Source organism: Petromyzon marinus, chromosome 16 (assembly GCF_048934315.1).
Source record: "Petromyzon marinus isolate PM22_M1 ecotype Great Lakes invasive population chromosome 16, UKy_Petmar_22M1.pri1.0, whole genome shotgun sequence".
In the NCBI taxonomy this organism is placed as follows: Eukaryota; Metazoa; Chordata; class Hyperoartia; order Petromyzontiformes; family Petromyzontidae; genus Petromyzon; species Petromyzon marinus.
The window spans coordinates 14,060,067-14,078,049 of NC_133682.1; the positions used below are offsets into that span (position 1 = coordinate 14,060,067).

Here is a 17,983-nt window from a genome sequence, read left to right on the forward strand (position 1 = left end):
AGCGTGTATCCATTACTGGTTGGGTTATTCATATGGTAATCAACGTAAATTATGCACGTTATGCATGCACGTTGTTCTTGTACCTCATGTCGTTTGCATGCAATAAATTAGCAATACCTGTTATTGTCTGCGTACACTTTATCCACATTGATGTATGGTGACCTGTATAGACGTGAATTTAAGCAACGTATTTTTTTAGTATTCGCTTCCAAGCAGCACCAAGCCTGTAGCTATCCGAACGGTTACATTATTATTATTTCTCTCAATTTCGATAGATTCTCTAATTAATCTTGGCCAGTAGTAACTAGTTTTGCACAGAACTTCAACATTATAAAAAAATCAATTGAGTGTCCTTGTTGGCACGTGTGTTCTGCCACTGCCGACAGTTGTGTTTAGGAGTATTTAATGTCTTTGGTGTTCTTTTGGTCTCATGCCGATCATTATTCTGTCTTCCAAACATAGCATTTGCCACAAGTGCAATTGATCCGGTACGCACCTTCTGTTGATAGCTTCGGTAATACATCTTCAGTACCAGATATTAGTTTCTGTATTTTATGTACCGTGCAAAATCTGACTCGGATGTTTTGTTTTTCTTAAAATCTGGCGAGTTTATCAGTTACTCCCACAATGTATGGTATTTGTATAGTTTTGATGACTTGCTCAGTTTAAACTCTTATGTTATTTGATTTGTTTTTGGCATTCATTGCCCTGTTGATTTGTGCATCATTGAAACCTTTCAATTGCAGCGCTGCTTTAACATGTTTAATTTCACTTCTCAGACAATTACCATCTGACACTTTCTTAGCCCGATGTGTGAGCGTCTTGATGACATAGGATATCTGTGCGGGGGATTGTGTGATTGCATTCAGATAGGCGTCAGTGTGCGTTTTCTTTTGGTAAACGCTGTGTTGTTATTTTACCATTTCGGTTCTGCTCGAGCAGAATATCCAGAAATGGGAAAGTTCTGTCAACTTCCACTTCCATGGTGAACTGAATTGATGGGTTTTGTGAGTTGAGGTGATTTAGAAATCCGTTAAGTGTATCTTTTCCGTGTGGCCAGACCACCATTGTGTCGTCCACATATCCTAACCAAGCAGAGGGATTTAGTGTGCTTGACGCTATTGCTTTGCTTCAAAACCCACGTTTAGCTCGCATATCCGTGGAGATAGAGTAAGACCCGCGGTAACGGTGTATCTTATGTGGAGCGATCTCTCGTTTGGCCGAACCCAGCTGATGATGCACGTGTCGCTTTCACCTGTCCCATGTTGGCGAGTTTCCAAACAATTGGGCCTGGAACTGCCACCGGCTGTTGTGGCATCTGCATAACATCAACAGGCACACGACTGTATGTATACGGGTGAAGGTGTTCACATTAGTGTACCTTTGTGTCGTTGTGTGTGTGAACATGTGTGGGGAGCGGTAGTGTAGCGGTTAGCGCGTTGCACTACGAACCTGGCTACCCGAGTTCGATTCCTGTTCACAGCCAACACCAGTGATGATTATCTGAAGCGGTCCTGGGCCTCCCACAGCTGGACTAAACCTCAAATGAATACCTGGTGCGCTGTGGAAACATCGCCACTGGGGAGATAAAGACAGCCGGGCGTCGTGTTGACCACCCACATCCTCGTGTGCTGTGCCGACCTTCATAGGTGCTCGCTAACAGCACTTGCCCCAACAGTTTGTTAAAGGCTATATAGGGGATTTTTGTCTTTGTTCGTGTACACATATTATGGTTGTTTGTGGGTGGGTGTTTTGAGGTCCTGTTTTGAGGTCCAGCATTCGCTGGACAATTGAAGGATCCGTGCACATTAGTGTCAATGAGTTACGATCCTAACGATCATTGTTCGATTTTTGGCCATTCACAACATCAATGGCAAATTATTTTTACTCACTCTCATTGTGCGTCTCCTAAAGATCGACTCAAGTGGGAAGTTGCTACGGTTTGAACATCACCACTAAATGGGAGAGAAAATGCTGGCCACAAGACCCTCTTGAGTGCTGTTCAGGTTTTAGTAGGTTCGATTTCTGGCCAGAAATGACCTCAGTGGTAAATACTTGAACCTCTCCTGGGCCTTTCTTAGGTCAACTTAGCCTAAACAGCATGCATAATCTGTGTTGGGAAGGCACCTCCCCTCGTTTCTGGCTACCCTTAATATCTGTGCTATTTAGAAGGGATATTGCCCAAAAAAGTCGCCTATTAATTATATACATTTCCCTATTATGGCAGTCGAATTGAATGTTGTGGGGGGGTTACTCTTAATAGACCTTCTCGAAGAGCACTTGCCAGTCTGTTTGTGTGGGTGTTAGGTGAGCTGGGGTGGGGTTTGTAGTGTGTACACATTACAGTATTTAGATCCGTGTACGGGCATCTGCAAATGCTCGTGTGTATACATCTTCTACGTGTGTGGGAGAATAGAAAGTGTGTGTGTGTGTGTTACAATCCCGTCCAGCAAAACAACCCCCTACCTCCTCGCGGTGCCGGACGGGCAACGCTGTCGTGGACAGTACTGTGGGGGGGAGGGCCAAATCCGATTGGCCTCTCCCCTCATGGCATCTGTGACCACCACAGTGGCTAAATGGGGGCTCTGGACGGGTGCGAGGGGCCGGTAACCCCTCCACCTTCAATAAATTACCACTAAACCACGACTGAAATATCTAACTAAAAAGCTTGTGCCGGAGGCCCCGGGGGGACAGGTATCTATGACTTCTCATGGACAAAACCTATCTGGCGGAGCCAGGAGATTGAACCTTTACCCTCCGGGCTCCTCCAGAAACGACAAAAAGCCACTATGAATGGCCACGTGGAATGTTCGAACGCTCACTGCGGAGGAGAGGCTGCCACTCCTCTGTCGGGAGCTGGACCGGTACCGCCTGGATCTCTGTGGCATTCAGGAGGCCCGGTGGACCGGCTCTGGCTCCTGCCACCGTGAGGGGTGGACAGTACTCTACTCGGGGCAGGAGACTGCCAAACAACAGGGTGTGGCTCTTCTTCTGCACAAAAGAATGAAGGTGCGTGGGGGCGGGCGGTGAGGTGTGGGAAGCTGTAAGCCCCAGGCTACTTTGGGCTCGCCTTCCCATCAACCGGAGGCGAGGAGTGGTGGTCGTGGCTACTTATGCCCCCACCGAAGACGAACATCCGTGGAGGGATGCAGGCAAGGACGATGAGTCAGATGCCTTCTATGACCTCCTGTACAGGTGCTGGCTAAAGTGGCCTTCTATGACCTCCTGTACAGGTGCTGGCTAAAGTGGCCCCTCAGGATACAGTCATCTTGTTGGATGACTTCAATGCCCGAGTTGGTCATGATGCTGGCACCTGGTCTGGGGTGATTGGAGGGCATGGGCCAGATCAGCTCAACAACAACGGTAGGAGGCTGCTAGATTTTTGTGCAGCCCATGGGCTCGTAATTACCAACACGCTGTTGCGGCATTGGCGCATCCACACAACATCATGGATGCATGCCGGGTCCAAGCAAGAACATCTGCTGGACTACATAGTGACAGACCAGCGGATGTGAGCCCATGTCCTTGACACCAGGACCTACCGTGGAGCTGATCTGCCCTCTGACGTTCGACTAGTCATCTTTAAGATGCGTCTGCCATTGTTTCACTGCAGTGATGGGTATACACCCAGGACCCCATTCCAACCTAAGGTGGCCTGGTCTCAGCTTGCTGATGAAAGTTGCAAACGATAATTTAATAATGGCTTGCAGCTGGGGTTGGCATCGTCCCCCACTCCTCCTGATGTCGAGGGTAAATGGGCGAGGTTTAGGACTGTGACTCATGCAGCTGCAATGGCTGTTTTGGGTACCCGGTCTAGATTTCCCCAGAGACCCTGGCTGACAGAAGAGGTGTTCAGGATGGTTAAGAAAAAGCGACAGGCACATTCTAATCATCTACAGCATTCCACGTCAGAGAATGAGGAGGCTTACCACAGCCTTCGCTCGGAGGTTCGGAGAGCCATGAGGCGCTGCAAGGATGGGTGGTGGTCGCGGTTTGCTGAGGAGATGGAGTCTGCCTCAGTGGCCCGCGATCACAAATCTCTATTTAACTCCATCAAAAAGTAACCTGCATCGCCACACCTATTACCATCATTAGGGGGAAAAACGGTGATCAAATCTCCGACCCCCAGGAACAGGTTTGGAGATTTGCTGAGCAATTCTGTGAGGTCCTGGGGGAGGGGAAATCCCTCAGCCAGGAAAAAATCGTGGCACAAAGTGGCTGGCTGAGGTGCTTCAAATATTGGAAGAAGAATGTACCCCCTTTGAGTGGCTGGCTGAGGTGCCATCTGTTGAGGAAGTACTGAAGGCGATCCAGAGTCTGAGACCAGGAAAGGCACCGGGCAGAGATGATCTCCCAAGCAAAATGCTGAGGGAGGGTGGCGTTTGTGGACAGACTGCCCTACATGACATCATAACAACATTCTGGACCACTGGAAGGGTTCCGCAGGATTGGAAGGGTGCCCTGATGGTCCAGCGGATGTGACCACACAGACTGTAACAACTACAGGGGCTTCTCCCTCCTCAGTGTGCCGGGAAATGTCCTGGCAAGGATTATTCAACATCGCCTTGCTAGGCACGCTGAGGAGAGGCTTGCAGAGCCCCAATGCGGTTTCAGGAAAGCGCGGTCCTGCACAGATGCCATATTTTCTGTCCGTCTGATACAGCAAAGGTGTAGGGAATTCCAACAAGACCTACATCTCTGCTTTATTGACCTGGTCAAGGCCTATGAAACCATCAGTAGGCCTGGACTCTGGGTTGTTCTTCGTGCTTTCAGAGTCCCTGACCCTCTGCTCACGATCATTAAAGACCTTCATGATGGTGAGTGGGCCCGGGTAATACTACGTGGCCGGGAGTCAGAGGCATTCCCTGTACACCTTGGGGTGCGACAGGGATGTCCTCTGGCTCCCACACCTATTTTGACCACGTAGTTCGTGAAGCCTTCAATAGCTGTACCGGGGGAATTTCCATTTGGCACATATTTAATGGGAGGCTGATCGATGCCCGGGTGCGTTCAAGGGATGGCTCCCTATTGGTCAGCCACGTTATGTATGCCGATTATTTGGTAATTGCTGCTCATTCAGAGGAGGAGGTGGAGACGTTGCTGCTGAAACTGGAACGTGCCACTAAGAGGTGGGGCCTTAACATCAGCCCCACCAAAACTAAGCAACTGCCTGGGAATTTTGTACCATCGGACACTCCACCCCCACAACTCCCAATCAGTGATGGGGCAGTTGTGGAGAGAGTGGAGAGTTTTCCATACCTGGGCAGTGTGCTCATGACCGGCTCCGGTTTAATAACAGAGGTCCGACTCCGAAACAGTCGAGCGGCAATATATTTTCATCGGTTGCGTAACGCTGTGTGGAAACTACCTGGTCTGTCGCTCCGCACGTAGCTTCAGGTCTTCTCGACCATGGTCATTTCCTCCCTTCTCTACGCTTGCAAAACGTGGACCCCCCTAATGGAGCATCTTCGCCGGTTAGAAACATTTATGCTGGCCTGCCTACAATCCATCCTGGGTTTAACCAGACTGGATTGTGTGAGGAGCTCACAAATCCTTGAAAGATCTGGGCAAAGTCCCATCGGTGAGCTCCTCTGGCAGGCAAGGCTGCGTTGGCTGGGTCATGTAGCCCGCATGACCAGCCACCACATGGCTAAACAGCTTTTGTTCGTACTCTTTGGTTCTATTGGGTAAAGTCACGTAGGTGAAAATAAAATACCAAAAAATCACGACGTTTCATCTATGTGACTTTACCCAATAGAACCAAAGAGTATGGATCCTAGCAGTCACGAAAGCTTTAAATCTAGCTTTTGTTCGGCCGGATTGAGGGGGCTAAACGGGCGCGGCACGGGCTAGAGAAGAAATGGAGTGATGTGGTACTGGAGGACGTGGAGCTGAATGAACTTGCCGATGACTGGTACTAGCGGTGTCAAGATTGGCCTCTGTGGAGGAGGCTCGTGAAGGACGCTACTGGGCAGTTGAAGGCAGTCGCCCTCCAACAACAAAGGAGGGCAGAGGAGCGACGCTCACAACAATGAGCGGAGCGACGGGTGCCTAAAGCACAGCAAGTTGGCACAGTAGGGGGCACAGTTGGTGCATCAGCTGGCCATCTCGGTCATCTCAGTCAGTCGACCCGTGGCACCTGGGTCTGCCCCGTGACCTCCTGCCAGCGGGCGTTCGACACTTCACGTGGCCTCAAGGTGCACATGGTCTGGCACAAACGTCGTGGTGACGTCACCGCCACTTAAAGGCGAATGGCGGTTGTTGTTGTTACAATCCTAGCTACTAGTGTTCAATTCCAAGCAATTCATTCCCAACCCCAGTGGAAATTTCCCATCTTAACCCGGCACCCCCAGTATCTCGTAGATTTACTCAGAATAAATTGAGTACCTGAGGTTGTGACCCAACACCAGGACCGGGAAGTCACGCGACTGAGCGTGGTTCTGGAGACGTCACCTTCCGTGTGCCATTCTGATCTCATCTCTGCACTTCCTCCACAGCCTGTGTGGAATAGGTGTGTGTGTCTCGCTAAACCTACGCGGCATGGGCTAGAAAAGAGATGGACTGATGTGGTACGGAAAGATGTGGAGCTAAATGGACTTGATGATGACTGGTACCAGCTGTGTCCAAATCGGCCTCTGTGGATGAAGTTCGTGAAGGACGCTGCTGGAGATTTGGAGGCAGTCGCCCTCCAGCAACAACGGAGGACAGAGGAGCGACGCTCACAACAACGATGAGAGCGCGGGACGGTTAAAACGCAGAAAATTGGCGGAGTGGGAAGCACATTGGTGCATCTGGCATTCATCTCAGTCAGTCAACCCGGCACCTGGGTCTGTTCTGTGACATCCTGCCAGCGGGCTTTCGACACTTCGCGTGTGTATGCACACGTATGTTGAACGCCTTTCCCACATAGCCAACGATGATAATCGGAGGAGCGGGGGAATGACAACAAACTTAACAGAAAAAGCGCACCTAGCATGGCACAATCACCGTGGTGGTGACGTCGCCGCCAATTAGTGGCAAACGGCGGTTGTTGTGTGTTTCGTGTGCGTGTATATATTTGCGTATGAGTGTTCGCGCAAGTATAGTCAGGCAGGAATGCAGCGTAGTGGAATGAGGGGGCATCGTTGTCCTTGGTTGTGTGGGTGTTAGGCGCATTGATGAGCATCGTTGAGGGTTTGTTGAGGCAGGTAGCAGAGGTGGATCGATCCATTTTCATCGATTAATATCGATGCTCAAGGCTTAAGGTGCATCGAATCGCACGTGTAATAATGGACGTTTTCATCTTCATGCAAAGTACCGTAGTGCGGATTACATACTGTCACATGACTGGTAAAAAGGAGAGGGCGGCACGAGGCTGACAACACAAACGAGGCAGTAGAAACGAGACGGAACTCACGAATGCAAACGAGACTGTGCAAACGAGATAGCAAAATGCAAAGAGATGGAGAGAGAGAAAGCGCGACATGGAAACAAAAGCAGTGCAAACAACACAACGAGAGCTGCCGTGTAGGCGAGATAGCTGGCTGGTGCGAACGAGATGACTCGAGTATAACAGTACTGCACATACGATACAGTCCAAGCGAATCGCCCTCTACACCCAGAGCAAATTCACACACACTCGATTATAACATCGACTCTTTCCATCGAATCACGGCAACTCGACGACATCGCCGTGGGGGGTGGGAGGGGAGGGGATCGTCCCACCCTTTGCAGCAGGGAGGGAATATCGAGTCGGTAGGTTAGGGATGGGTGGAGTGAAATGAGCGCCGATGGTTGGCTTAGCCGAGCGCGCAAGTAGCAGCAGCAAGCGCAGCCACCCCCGCGGTATAAATTCCGCCGCCGCCACCGCTCAGCACCCCCACGCTGTGGACAGCGCCCTGCGGTCGCCTCGCCGATCGTGACCGAGAGGCAAGCGCCTTGACAGTGGCTCCACAGCCACACGATGCCGATTTGACGGCGATGCGTGGAGAGGGGGTGGGGTGGGACGTTTCGTTCGAGAATAGTTCATGAAAGCGAGCGGGGATTACACGGGCATTGAGTTGACGCGAAATACAGACTCCGAGTGGATGATTGAATAGTGCCCCGGAAAGAAGGTGTTTAGTTTGAACCTACTTGCTGCCGTTGCACGGCGTTTAAACAAAATCGCGGTCGTTTTGCCCAATTGGCAAGCGTCGCAGGCAGCGGAACATTCCGGCGTGGTTTGTTTGCTGCGGGAACATAGAGTTGTCGGAATGAAGGGTCCTTAACACTGACGGCAGGTCGCGTTACCATCTGACACAAACAAACAAAAACCCCTATTATTGGCACCGTGTCCCGCACAACCGGGAATGCCGCACCACGAGTGCGGCTCGTGTCCGTACGTTCCGCGTGCTGCATTACGCCCGCAATAAGGAGAGCGCCTTCACCTCTGGCATCTCAGTCAATCGGCTTGCGGACTGGAGGGCGAGGAGAGCCGCGCGGACGACACGATGATGGGCGACGCCAACGCGACGCCCCACAACCTCACGCAAGACGAGCTGCTGTTGAGAGAGCGCGGGCGCAGGCAGAGCGACTTCTTCGTGCCCATCTGCCTCACCTACAGCCTCATCTTCGCCGTGGGCGTGGGAGGAAACGTCCTCACGTGCACCGTGATCGCCAGCAGGAAGGGCATGAAGACGCCCACCAACTTCTACCTATTCAGCCTCGCCATCTCCGACCTGCTAGTGCTGCTGCTGGGCATGCCGCTGGAGCTCTACGAGATGTGGTCCAACTACCCCTTCCTCTTCGGCCGCCTGGGCTGCTACTTCAGGACGGCGCTCTTCGAGACCGTGTGCTTCGCCTCGGTGCTCAACGTCACGGCGCTCAGCCTGGAGCGCTACGTCGCCGTCGTGCACCCGCTGCGCGCCCGCTCCTCCAGCACACGGCGGCGCGCCGTGCGCGTCATCGCGGCGCTGTGGCTCCTGTCCGGGCTCCTCTCGCTGCCCAACACCCTGACGCACGACCTCAACTTCCTGGTGCTGCCCGACGGCTCGCCGCTCGACGAGTCGGCTGTGTGCACCGTGGTGCACTTCTGGCCCTATAAGTACATCGTGGCCGTCACCGCGTTCCTCTTCTACGTGCTGCCCATGGCCCTCATTAGCGTCCTCTACTGCCTCATGGGGCTGGAGGTGAGCTCTCCCGCGCCGTTTTCTCGCGCGCGCCTTGGGAGGGGGTACGCTGCGCACACGCCGCGCTGCGCTTGCTGCGATGAATTTCAGAGATGGTAGTACGCCAAGTGGGTTTCGTAAACTTGCCCGTCTTGGTGACCCGTCTGCCTGAGTGTTTGTCCCTCGTACTGCGTGGGGGTTTCTCCCACGGCGCTAAAAAAAAACGGATGGTTGGGTTTAACTAAAGAACCCAATGCAAACCCCTCCTGAAACGTCTTGGGGCTTTCCTGAATAAATAATTGCCATTGATAATGGTTTTCCTTGGCTCAGTAGATTATTAATGACTCCATGCGAGAGTTTTTAGTTCGTTGAAAGCAAGTCCCATCCTCCACGAAATTAATGGCAAGTTTACAGTATAAATAAACGTAACTTTTATCCGTACTTGAATATGTTGATTTCTAAACATTGAAATAGCCCTGTACACAAAAGGATATTCCGAGTCAAAGTGCCCCCATAACGGAGCCGACGTTAGTGGGACGCCCATTTCCGTAGGTGGTCGTGCGTCCCGTGGAAGCACTGGAAATTCCACATTCCTATGGCGATAACTACAGATGCTCGAATAAAAAACATCCGTTACGAGACTCATTGCAGGCTATTTTAACATGGCACTAAAGAGTAGAAGGCATTGACGAAAATGTCATGTGCAAAAATGTACATAGTCATTGATTGTTAATAGTGCGGTGTTTAGAAACAATTGGAACCCGTTTGCTTGTACCAGTTCGCCTCATTCACATATCCTTCAACTTTTGTCTGATGCCAGTATTTATTTTCCTACATTCACCACAACGACGCGAATAAAATTATTTCGTGTGATGCATTAAATTGTTTTGCGTCGAACTGGGACTCACATCTAACATTGACGGCCCTTGCCGACAAATACCTGGCAGTTCAAGCAAGTCCGACTCTGCTGATGAGACACTATGTCTATAATGGTCCAGAGTTTTCCTTGTGTTGAGCCAATGCTGCTGAAATTATGCAATCCCGGGTGAATTGTCTGCTTAATTGTCTGCTTAATTCACAAGCAGAGGCATTCATTGAAAGCTTTTGGATAGGACTCGTGCTAGTAGTAAGGCTTGGGCTGAGCACAGGGCTAGAGCTTAGATTATATTGTGCATTTGGGATATACATTTTTACTTGTTCTGTAACATGTGCATACTTCCAGCGTGGTACTTTCTAAACTGGAAATCGCGCGTTTGTATCACACTTCTTTTTGACACTGTGTATAAGCTGCGAACCATATGCAGAAGTGAAACACCCGTGCTCAGGGACAAATGTTGGTTCTTTTAACCACATTCATAGACAGACAGATATACATCTACCCAATCAGAAGCACCAGAGAGCACTCACTCACATGCTCTCATTAATAGTCCCTTACATCGTATTATTTAGGCGTGTTCCGATTGTGGCAGTGTTTCTCACCTCCAGTCTTCGTGACTCCGTCTAGACCAGTGTTTTTTTTTACCTTTACTGCTGCCTGCTCCCCTTGGGCTCTCAGAAAGGGCATCTCGCACCCCCAGGGGGTGCGTGCATCCCAGGGTAAGAGCCACTGATCTAGCCCATGCTGTTGTGATTTCATCCCCACCAATTAGCAGCATGAGTCAGGAGGACCACTCTCACCCCAATACATATTTACATTGGCAACCAACCTGTTTGCTAATGACAAAGACTGGCTGTATATATGCTCTTCCATTATGTAATGGTTAAATATATTAACAATAAATGTACAAGCAATTTACTTTAACAAAGACGAGACAAAGTTCCCCGTATAGTCTTCACCGACTTTTGGGGCAAGTGCTGTGAGCGAGTAGCACCCATGAAGACCGGCAAAGCACACAAAGGGGTGGGTGACCAGCACCACGCCCGACCGCCTTTGTCTCACCCAGTGGAGATGTTTACACACCACACCAGGTACTCATTTGAGGCTGAATCGACCTATGGGAGGCCAAGGGCCGGTTCAGATAATTGCCACTGGTTTTGACCGCGAGTGGGAGTTGAACCCGGGTCACCAGATTCCTAGCACAGTGAGTAATTGCTCCGCCACCGCTACCCACAACACGTTAACCCACACCTCATCACACAGAGTGAGAACATAAGAGATAGCCTACACATTGCTCTTGTGAATGTGTTCATCTGCATTACATTAACTGTAAATAGATGTTCAAAACAGCTGAAGGTGCACTTTGTTTTTTTGCATCATTTCTCCGAAAAAAGAACATAATAAATTGCTCTTAAATAACACGGTGCGAATAACTCAGCTAATTTATATTGGGAGCAAATGTGGTACTTGGAAAAATTCAGCAGTATGCCTGATGGTCAAAGCCTGTTAATAGCACTGATGAAATACGAATCCGAGTAGATTTAAATCGCAAATGGAGAATTCGGCATGTCCATTGAGACTGCAATCGGTTTTCAAGGGAAACACGGGTTACAGAGACAAGTAAAAAAAGATCTAATGAAGTGTCAATGTCATAAATGAACGCAAAAAAGGGGGGAAATCAAACAAAGCAAGTGAACGTGTTAGACGGACTACACACGTCGCTGAACCCCGTTCAGGAACGTGGGGGTGAGTTTAAGCAGGGAGGTTCGTGAAGGACGCTGCTAGGGAGTAGGAAGCAGTCGCCCTCAAACAACGAGCAGAGCTCCGGGCGGCGAAATAGCAATGGGTTGTCACCGTGGCGAGCACAGTTGGTACATCTGTCAGCCATCTCAGTCAGTCAACCCATGGCACCCCGAGTCTGTTCCGTGACCTACCGCCAAGCGGGCCTTTAACACTTCACGTGGCCTCAAAGTGCACCTGGCATGGCACAAGCGCTGTGGCGACATCACCACCACTTAGTGGTGAACGCAGATCGTTGCTGTTGGGTGAGTTTAAGCGACGTGGACAATAACCGTGGAGGAAATTCCCCTTTTGTGCAAAGCTTTTGGCGGAAGAAGAGGGCGGTGCCATTTGAAGTTGCCGACGATCCCTGTGGCGTTGCCATACCTGTGGGTGAATTGAGAAAATATGCCACAGCGCTTTGTGACCAAAGTGAACATCTCACCCCCCCCCCCCCCGCGGCGCTTTGGGACCAAACTGAACATCTCACCCCCCCCCCCCCGCGGCGGCGTGGAGCGACATGCCCGAGCTGAGTCGAGCTCGCGCCAGTCACGCTCGAGGGGAATGTTGTGCGCTCAAGCCGCTGATGTTCATTTGGAGAGCCAACTTGACCAAAAGTGCAACGTCTAACCCCTCCGCCCGAATTGGCATTGTGCTATCAAGCAATAGTGATCCGTGTAAAATGAGATAAATGCGCATGAATCATTGCTTGGTAAATCACTCGTGATCATGGGGTGTGATTCATGTGTCGTTCCCTTCATGTAAGATTTGGTGAAAAAGGACCGCTTGCACCTGCACGGTATAGCATTCTCATTGTTGCCTTTCATCACATGAAAGCCACCGTCATTTCATTATTATACATGGTACGTGGTTGAAGTCGCGAATGGCGTTGAAGCTAACAATGAAATTCTCAATACGAATGCAGTTGCACTTAATTCCTGGTATGCGAGCATCATGGCGTGCCTCAGGGAGCAGTGAGAGCTGGACAACGGTGGCTGATTCATTCATTCATTATTAATGAGCTCATTGTGTGCTGCAAAATTATTTGCTTCACGAATGCAAAGCTCCAGAGTGATGTTTCCTTGGGGGCTCCACGGTGGCGAGATGTTAACTACCTCGCCTGGTGTGCAGGAGGTCGTGGGATCGATCCTGACTCTTGTTTCGTATTTGGAGTTTGCATGTTCTCCCCGTGGTCGCGTTGATGTTTCTCCAGGTTCTCCAATTTGTTTCCCCTCCACATTTAGCCACATGCGTTTAGAGTACAGTATTTGGGTGCAATACATTTCCACATGATGAGCCACTTCGTTGATCTATCATTTGTCGCCAAGTCGCTTCTGAAAAATAACTGTATAGCTCAGTAGGCGTTACCTGGTAAAATAAAATAAAAATTAGTTTAGTTTAGACTGCCGGTGTCAGTCTTGAGGCTGCATCTGTTAGCATGGTGTACATTCTGGGGAAGTATTTAACTTTGCTTTCCCTGGAGCAAGGCTGCGTGCTGCTGCTGTATCAGAGCCAGCAGGTATAGCAGCGATAGCGTTGGGTCCTCACCCACTGTGCGATGTGTAGCGGTGGCCTGGGTGACCAACTGGCACGTCCACTCTCAGCCTGGTGACAAGGCCATGCCGATGTTTACCCACGCACTCACGCGATGTTGCATATGGAATGCACTGCGAATTGGCAATATGATTCTTTGCCAAACCGAACAGTTTCAGTGGGCCTTACCTGGTAAAAAAAGTTGATTTTTGCATTTCTTGCTCAAATCGTCCAGTGATATATATATAGTTTTGTATTGTGATCATAGGTCATAAAACCTGTTTTAGGGAGCCAAGGGTAGCCTGGTTAACAGAAATCCGTGTTTCAGGCCAACCGGTGATTTCTGTGCAGTTTTGTGACACCGCACACAGAGGGTACGAGTCACGTGTCTGCAGATGTGCGTGTAAGCCCGTGGAGGTGTGCTGTGTTTGGTCATTTTCTCACAACATCCCCAAGACGGAGGAACTCCACCAGGCTTCAGTATCCTTCCACCGATGCGTGAATTGAACCCAACATGTGTTGGTGTAGAAAACTGCAGGAGGCCACCTGGTCACATAGGATAGCGGCGGTATAAGCGGGTGCCGCTCGTGAGATGCCAAAGTGCTGAGTGAGTCTAGTCAATGAGCTCTGAAGACGTGTAAAGACAGGTTGGCATTGCACATTTCGTGTGTACACGTCACATTGCTCAAACAGCTCTCGAGCGCGTTGATTTGAGTGGTCCACGGAAATTCCATGGTGCACGATTGTTTATCCTAAATTGGCAGGCTTCTATTTCACATCCACATTGCCGACGTACAAAGTTGTGCTTCTGTACATGTACACGCTTATATATATATTCATCAACAATAGACACATTTGACTTTGGGTAATAATGGTGTCAGCCAGTGCCCGAAAGCACATAGGGTCAAGCTGCCTGCTCACTGGCACTGCATAGAGCAAGTCCCTTGTGTCTCGGTCTCACGCCGTCTCAAGATATCTCAAGAAGACAAACATACGCGGTGTGTTTCCAAGCGAACGTCATCAAGGCCAAGGCCGTTGATGCCACCCCACATTGGCAACAATTTCTACCCTCCACCAGATCTCCCGGCTGATAAGTATGTTTGCATGTGTAGTGTACTAATTCACAGACACTAGCAGGATATACTCTGTCTCTTTAATTCCGGCCTTCACAGCCTTAGGGGATAACCACACACCGGGTAGGGACAGCCAACATGCTGCCAGACCCACAGCTTGAAGAGGGTGAAGATCACAACGACGACGGCACGACGAGTTCCACTCCAGATCGCAGCAGCCTCGACTGTGAGTCGGAGCTCGCCTTATATCCTGAACAGCGTGGCCAGGCTCCGCCCTCGGCCCCGTACCCCTTTGTCACTATATCACCCCCCCCCCCCCACCCGTGAAAAAAAACCCAGCCGTCCCGGCTGACCTCCATATGTCACGTAGCGGGACGACGAACACCGCAATATCTACGCAACATTCACAATGTATGGCAAGATTCCAGCCCCCAAAATAACAGCAAACCAATGATGAGTAGGGGTGGTCATCTGAACCGAACCGTCTTGGAATGGGTCCTTGTCGCCAGTCCCTCATATGGACCCGGCATGGGTCCCCCAGGGACCCCGGGGGTGATTCGCAGCTGGCCCAATAGGCACGGTCCCCCCCGGGATGAAGATGGAGGAGAGGTAGAAGCGGGAAGTTGTCGTACCGTCCACCCCGGTCTACTTTTGGGCGGCACCGCCGGCGGTTCCATGGGCGTCAAGCCCTAGGATCCTGCGGACGGATGAACAGAGTTTCGTAGAGGCGCAACCTCTGTAAACGTATGTCCGTCCTCGTCAGACACATCACACACCCGGCCATCAGATGGAGATAACTTTCCCTCATAAGGTGGAAAATATGGTTTAAGTTGTGATGGGTGCACATACTAATGCCTGCGACCAACCTGGATCCGTACACACTGAGGCCTCTTAATCTCAATTACCTCCACTGGGCCCTGCAATGGCCTATGCAATTAATTTAGGAGATGTGCCCACGTGCAACTGGGGGCAATGCAGCCATACCCTCTCCCCAGGTGTCCATGATTTCCGATTCCTTAAGCCCAGCCAATTTTTCATTTGCAGCCTGCCGTTGGCCGAATTACTCCCAGACGCCTCCCATGCTTTCGTCAACCACTTTAGGGTGAGGCTCTTCAGTCCCGACACAGTGACTCTTTTGCTTGGCTCAATGTTTAACTGGGCTTCCATGGGGGGGTCACATTTTCTCCCGTACATAAAAAAACAAGGAGAATCCGATAGAGGCATGAGGGGCAATCCAATAGGCCACAAAAATTATCGGAAAGTGTTGGTTCCCAATCGAACTGTGCCTCGTTGACCTGTTGCCACAACATGGACGTAAGTGTCATATGTAAATGCTGTACCATCCCGTCAGTCTGGGGATGGTAGGGCGAGGTTTGAATTTTCTTTGTACCCAACAAATCACATACCTCTTGCAACAATTTTGAAGAAAAATTTCGGCCCTGGTCCGTAAGGAGACGTTCTGGGACCCCCTTATCCAATACATAACCATGCAGGAACGCGTCCGTAATGGACGCCGCCGACTGATCTGGTAGGGGCCATACCACCGGCCACCGTGACAGGTACTCCACCCCTATCAGCAATAATTTATTTCCCCTCGGAGTGGTAGGAAATGGCCCCAGGATGTCGAGGGCAACGAGCTCGTTTACACAGGACACCCCAATGGACTGCAGCGGTGGTCGGGTCGGTCTCGGCGGGGGCTTCCGGTGGGCACATTCTACACAACCCTTGAGCATGTTGTTAACGTCCACTGTCATCCCTGGTCAAAATAAGTCCCGCTTTAATGTAGCCAACATTTTCTACACCCCTAGGTGCATCAATCGCACATGGGCAGCTCTCGCTACTCTACTCCTCAGAGCAGTTGGCACCACGATACAGTACTGCTGTACCTCTGTATCCCAGCGCATAAGTAACTCATCTCGGAGGACCATGGGGGACACACCCCCTGGACCCTTCCAATCACTTGGTGCATCAACACGGTGCCGTAACTTTAGTAAGGAGGCGTCCTCCGCTTGCAGGCGCCCCCATTCCTCGTACGCAAGACCAATAGTATTATCACGCGCCACCCCCGGTATGAGTGGCAGAGCATCCACCGATGCGACTACAGTGCCCGGCTCCCCCGCATCCACCTTCTTACAACCACCAGCACCCATCAAACATGCACACTGGCTCTTCGGCGATAACCGTGACAGAGTCCACGTTGCAGTGGCGTTCCCCTTTCCTATAGGCGACTTCGAATTAATAATCTTGCAAGATTTCCAACCATTGCGAGAGTTACGCGGACGGCTGGTCAACGCGTAGCGCGTATTGCAAATCTGCGTGATCTGTGTGCACCATAAACTGCCTACTGTAGAGGTACGGGCAGTACTATTCTACAAAGTACATGATAGCCAACAACTCGCGTCACGTAAAACAATAGTGCTGCTGTGTGTTATTGTAAGCGACCACACTCACCACCCCGTTCTCCACCTGCGACAACATGGCGCCGATCCCAGTATCACTGGTATCCGTATCAAACATAAACGGCAAGGAGAATTCGGTGTCGAAGGGGGGGTGCGTTCACGAGAACGTCGCGCAGCGCAACAAATGTGGCCTCCTCCTCAGTCCCCCACCGAAACCTCTGGCCCTTTTAACCACGACAATGGGAGCACCCCATGGACTGGTGGACGGGGAGATTATATCGGCGACCAACATCTCGTCGGCCGCCTGACGAACGTAGTCCTTTTCCTTCGGACTAAACCGAAATGAGTTCTGATGAATGGGAGTGGCGCCACCCGTATCAATATGGTGACGCATCAGGGACGTGCGGCCCACATCGAATTTACCCTTACTAAATACATTGGAGAATTCCCGAAGCAATGCCCACAACCCGCCCCTCTAGTCCCATGACAAATCCGGATTACCCATGCACAACAGATCCATCCACGAGTCATCCAACACCGCTTCCCGTTCAACCGCAGCCACGACCCAAGTGGTTACATCATCCATTTCCTCACAACATGCAGCCGTTGCGTGGGCCAACACCATACCAGCCTGTATGACCGCGGTATCTAGCCCAGCATTTAATACTTGCAGGAAGGGCTCCTGATCCCCCCCCCTCACTATCGTCTGAGCCCCTATCAAAGTGAGCCCATGAACTGCTCTATTCAAAGGGGTTAAAAGAACCCCACCCCCAGTGATTTTCTGGTCGAGCCACTTCCGCAGCCTCAAGAGTACGAGCATCTGCGCACATACACCACCCAGTAGGGGACTCCTAAAAACCTCAACTGATGCCCCGACAGTAACTCCAAACAACCCTGGTCAATTAAAATCCAGAGGGGCATCCACTTGAAAAAAATCCATCCCAAATAAACAAGGCACCGCCAATGAACTTGAAACCAATACCAGGCCCGTCCTTTCATTATCGCCAATCTGTATTGATGCCTTAATTTGGCCCACAATGCCTAAACTCCCACCATTAGCGGCAACACACGGATAATCTACAGAACTAAGGCAACCTACCGTCGATGGCAGAGTCCTAGAAATAAAATCGGAAACCATGGTGGCGGATTCCCCCGTATCTATGAGCATCCGCACCTCAACACCCTGCACAAATCCAC

General features: G+C 50.7%; 1 protein-coding gene across 1 annotated transcript in view; it reads left to right on the forward strand.

The window, feature by feature from the left end:
* The first annotated feature begins 7,141 nt into the window (after positions 1-7,141).
* Positions 7,142-17,983, forward strand: part of LOC116942821 (neuromedin-U receptor 2) — a 54,181-nt gene continuing 43,339 nt past the window's right edge. The window contains exon 1 of the mRNA XM_032955140.2: positions 7,142-9,146. Within this exon, the coding sequence (XP_032811031.1) occupies positions 8,469-9,146 (678 nt within the window). The 5' untranslated portion in view covers positions 7,142-8,468. The remainder of the gene's footprint in view (positions 9,147-17,983) is intronic.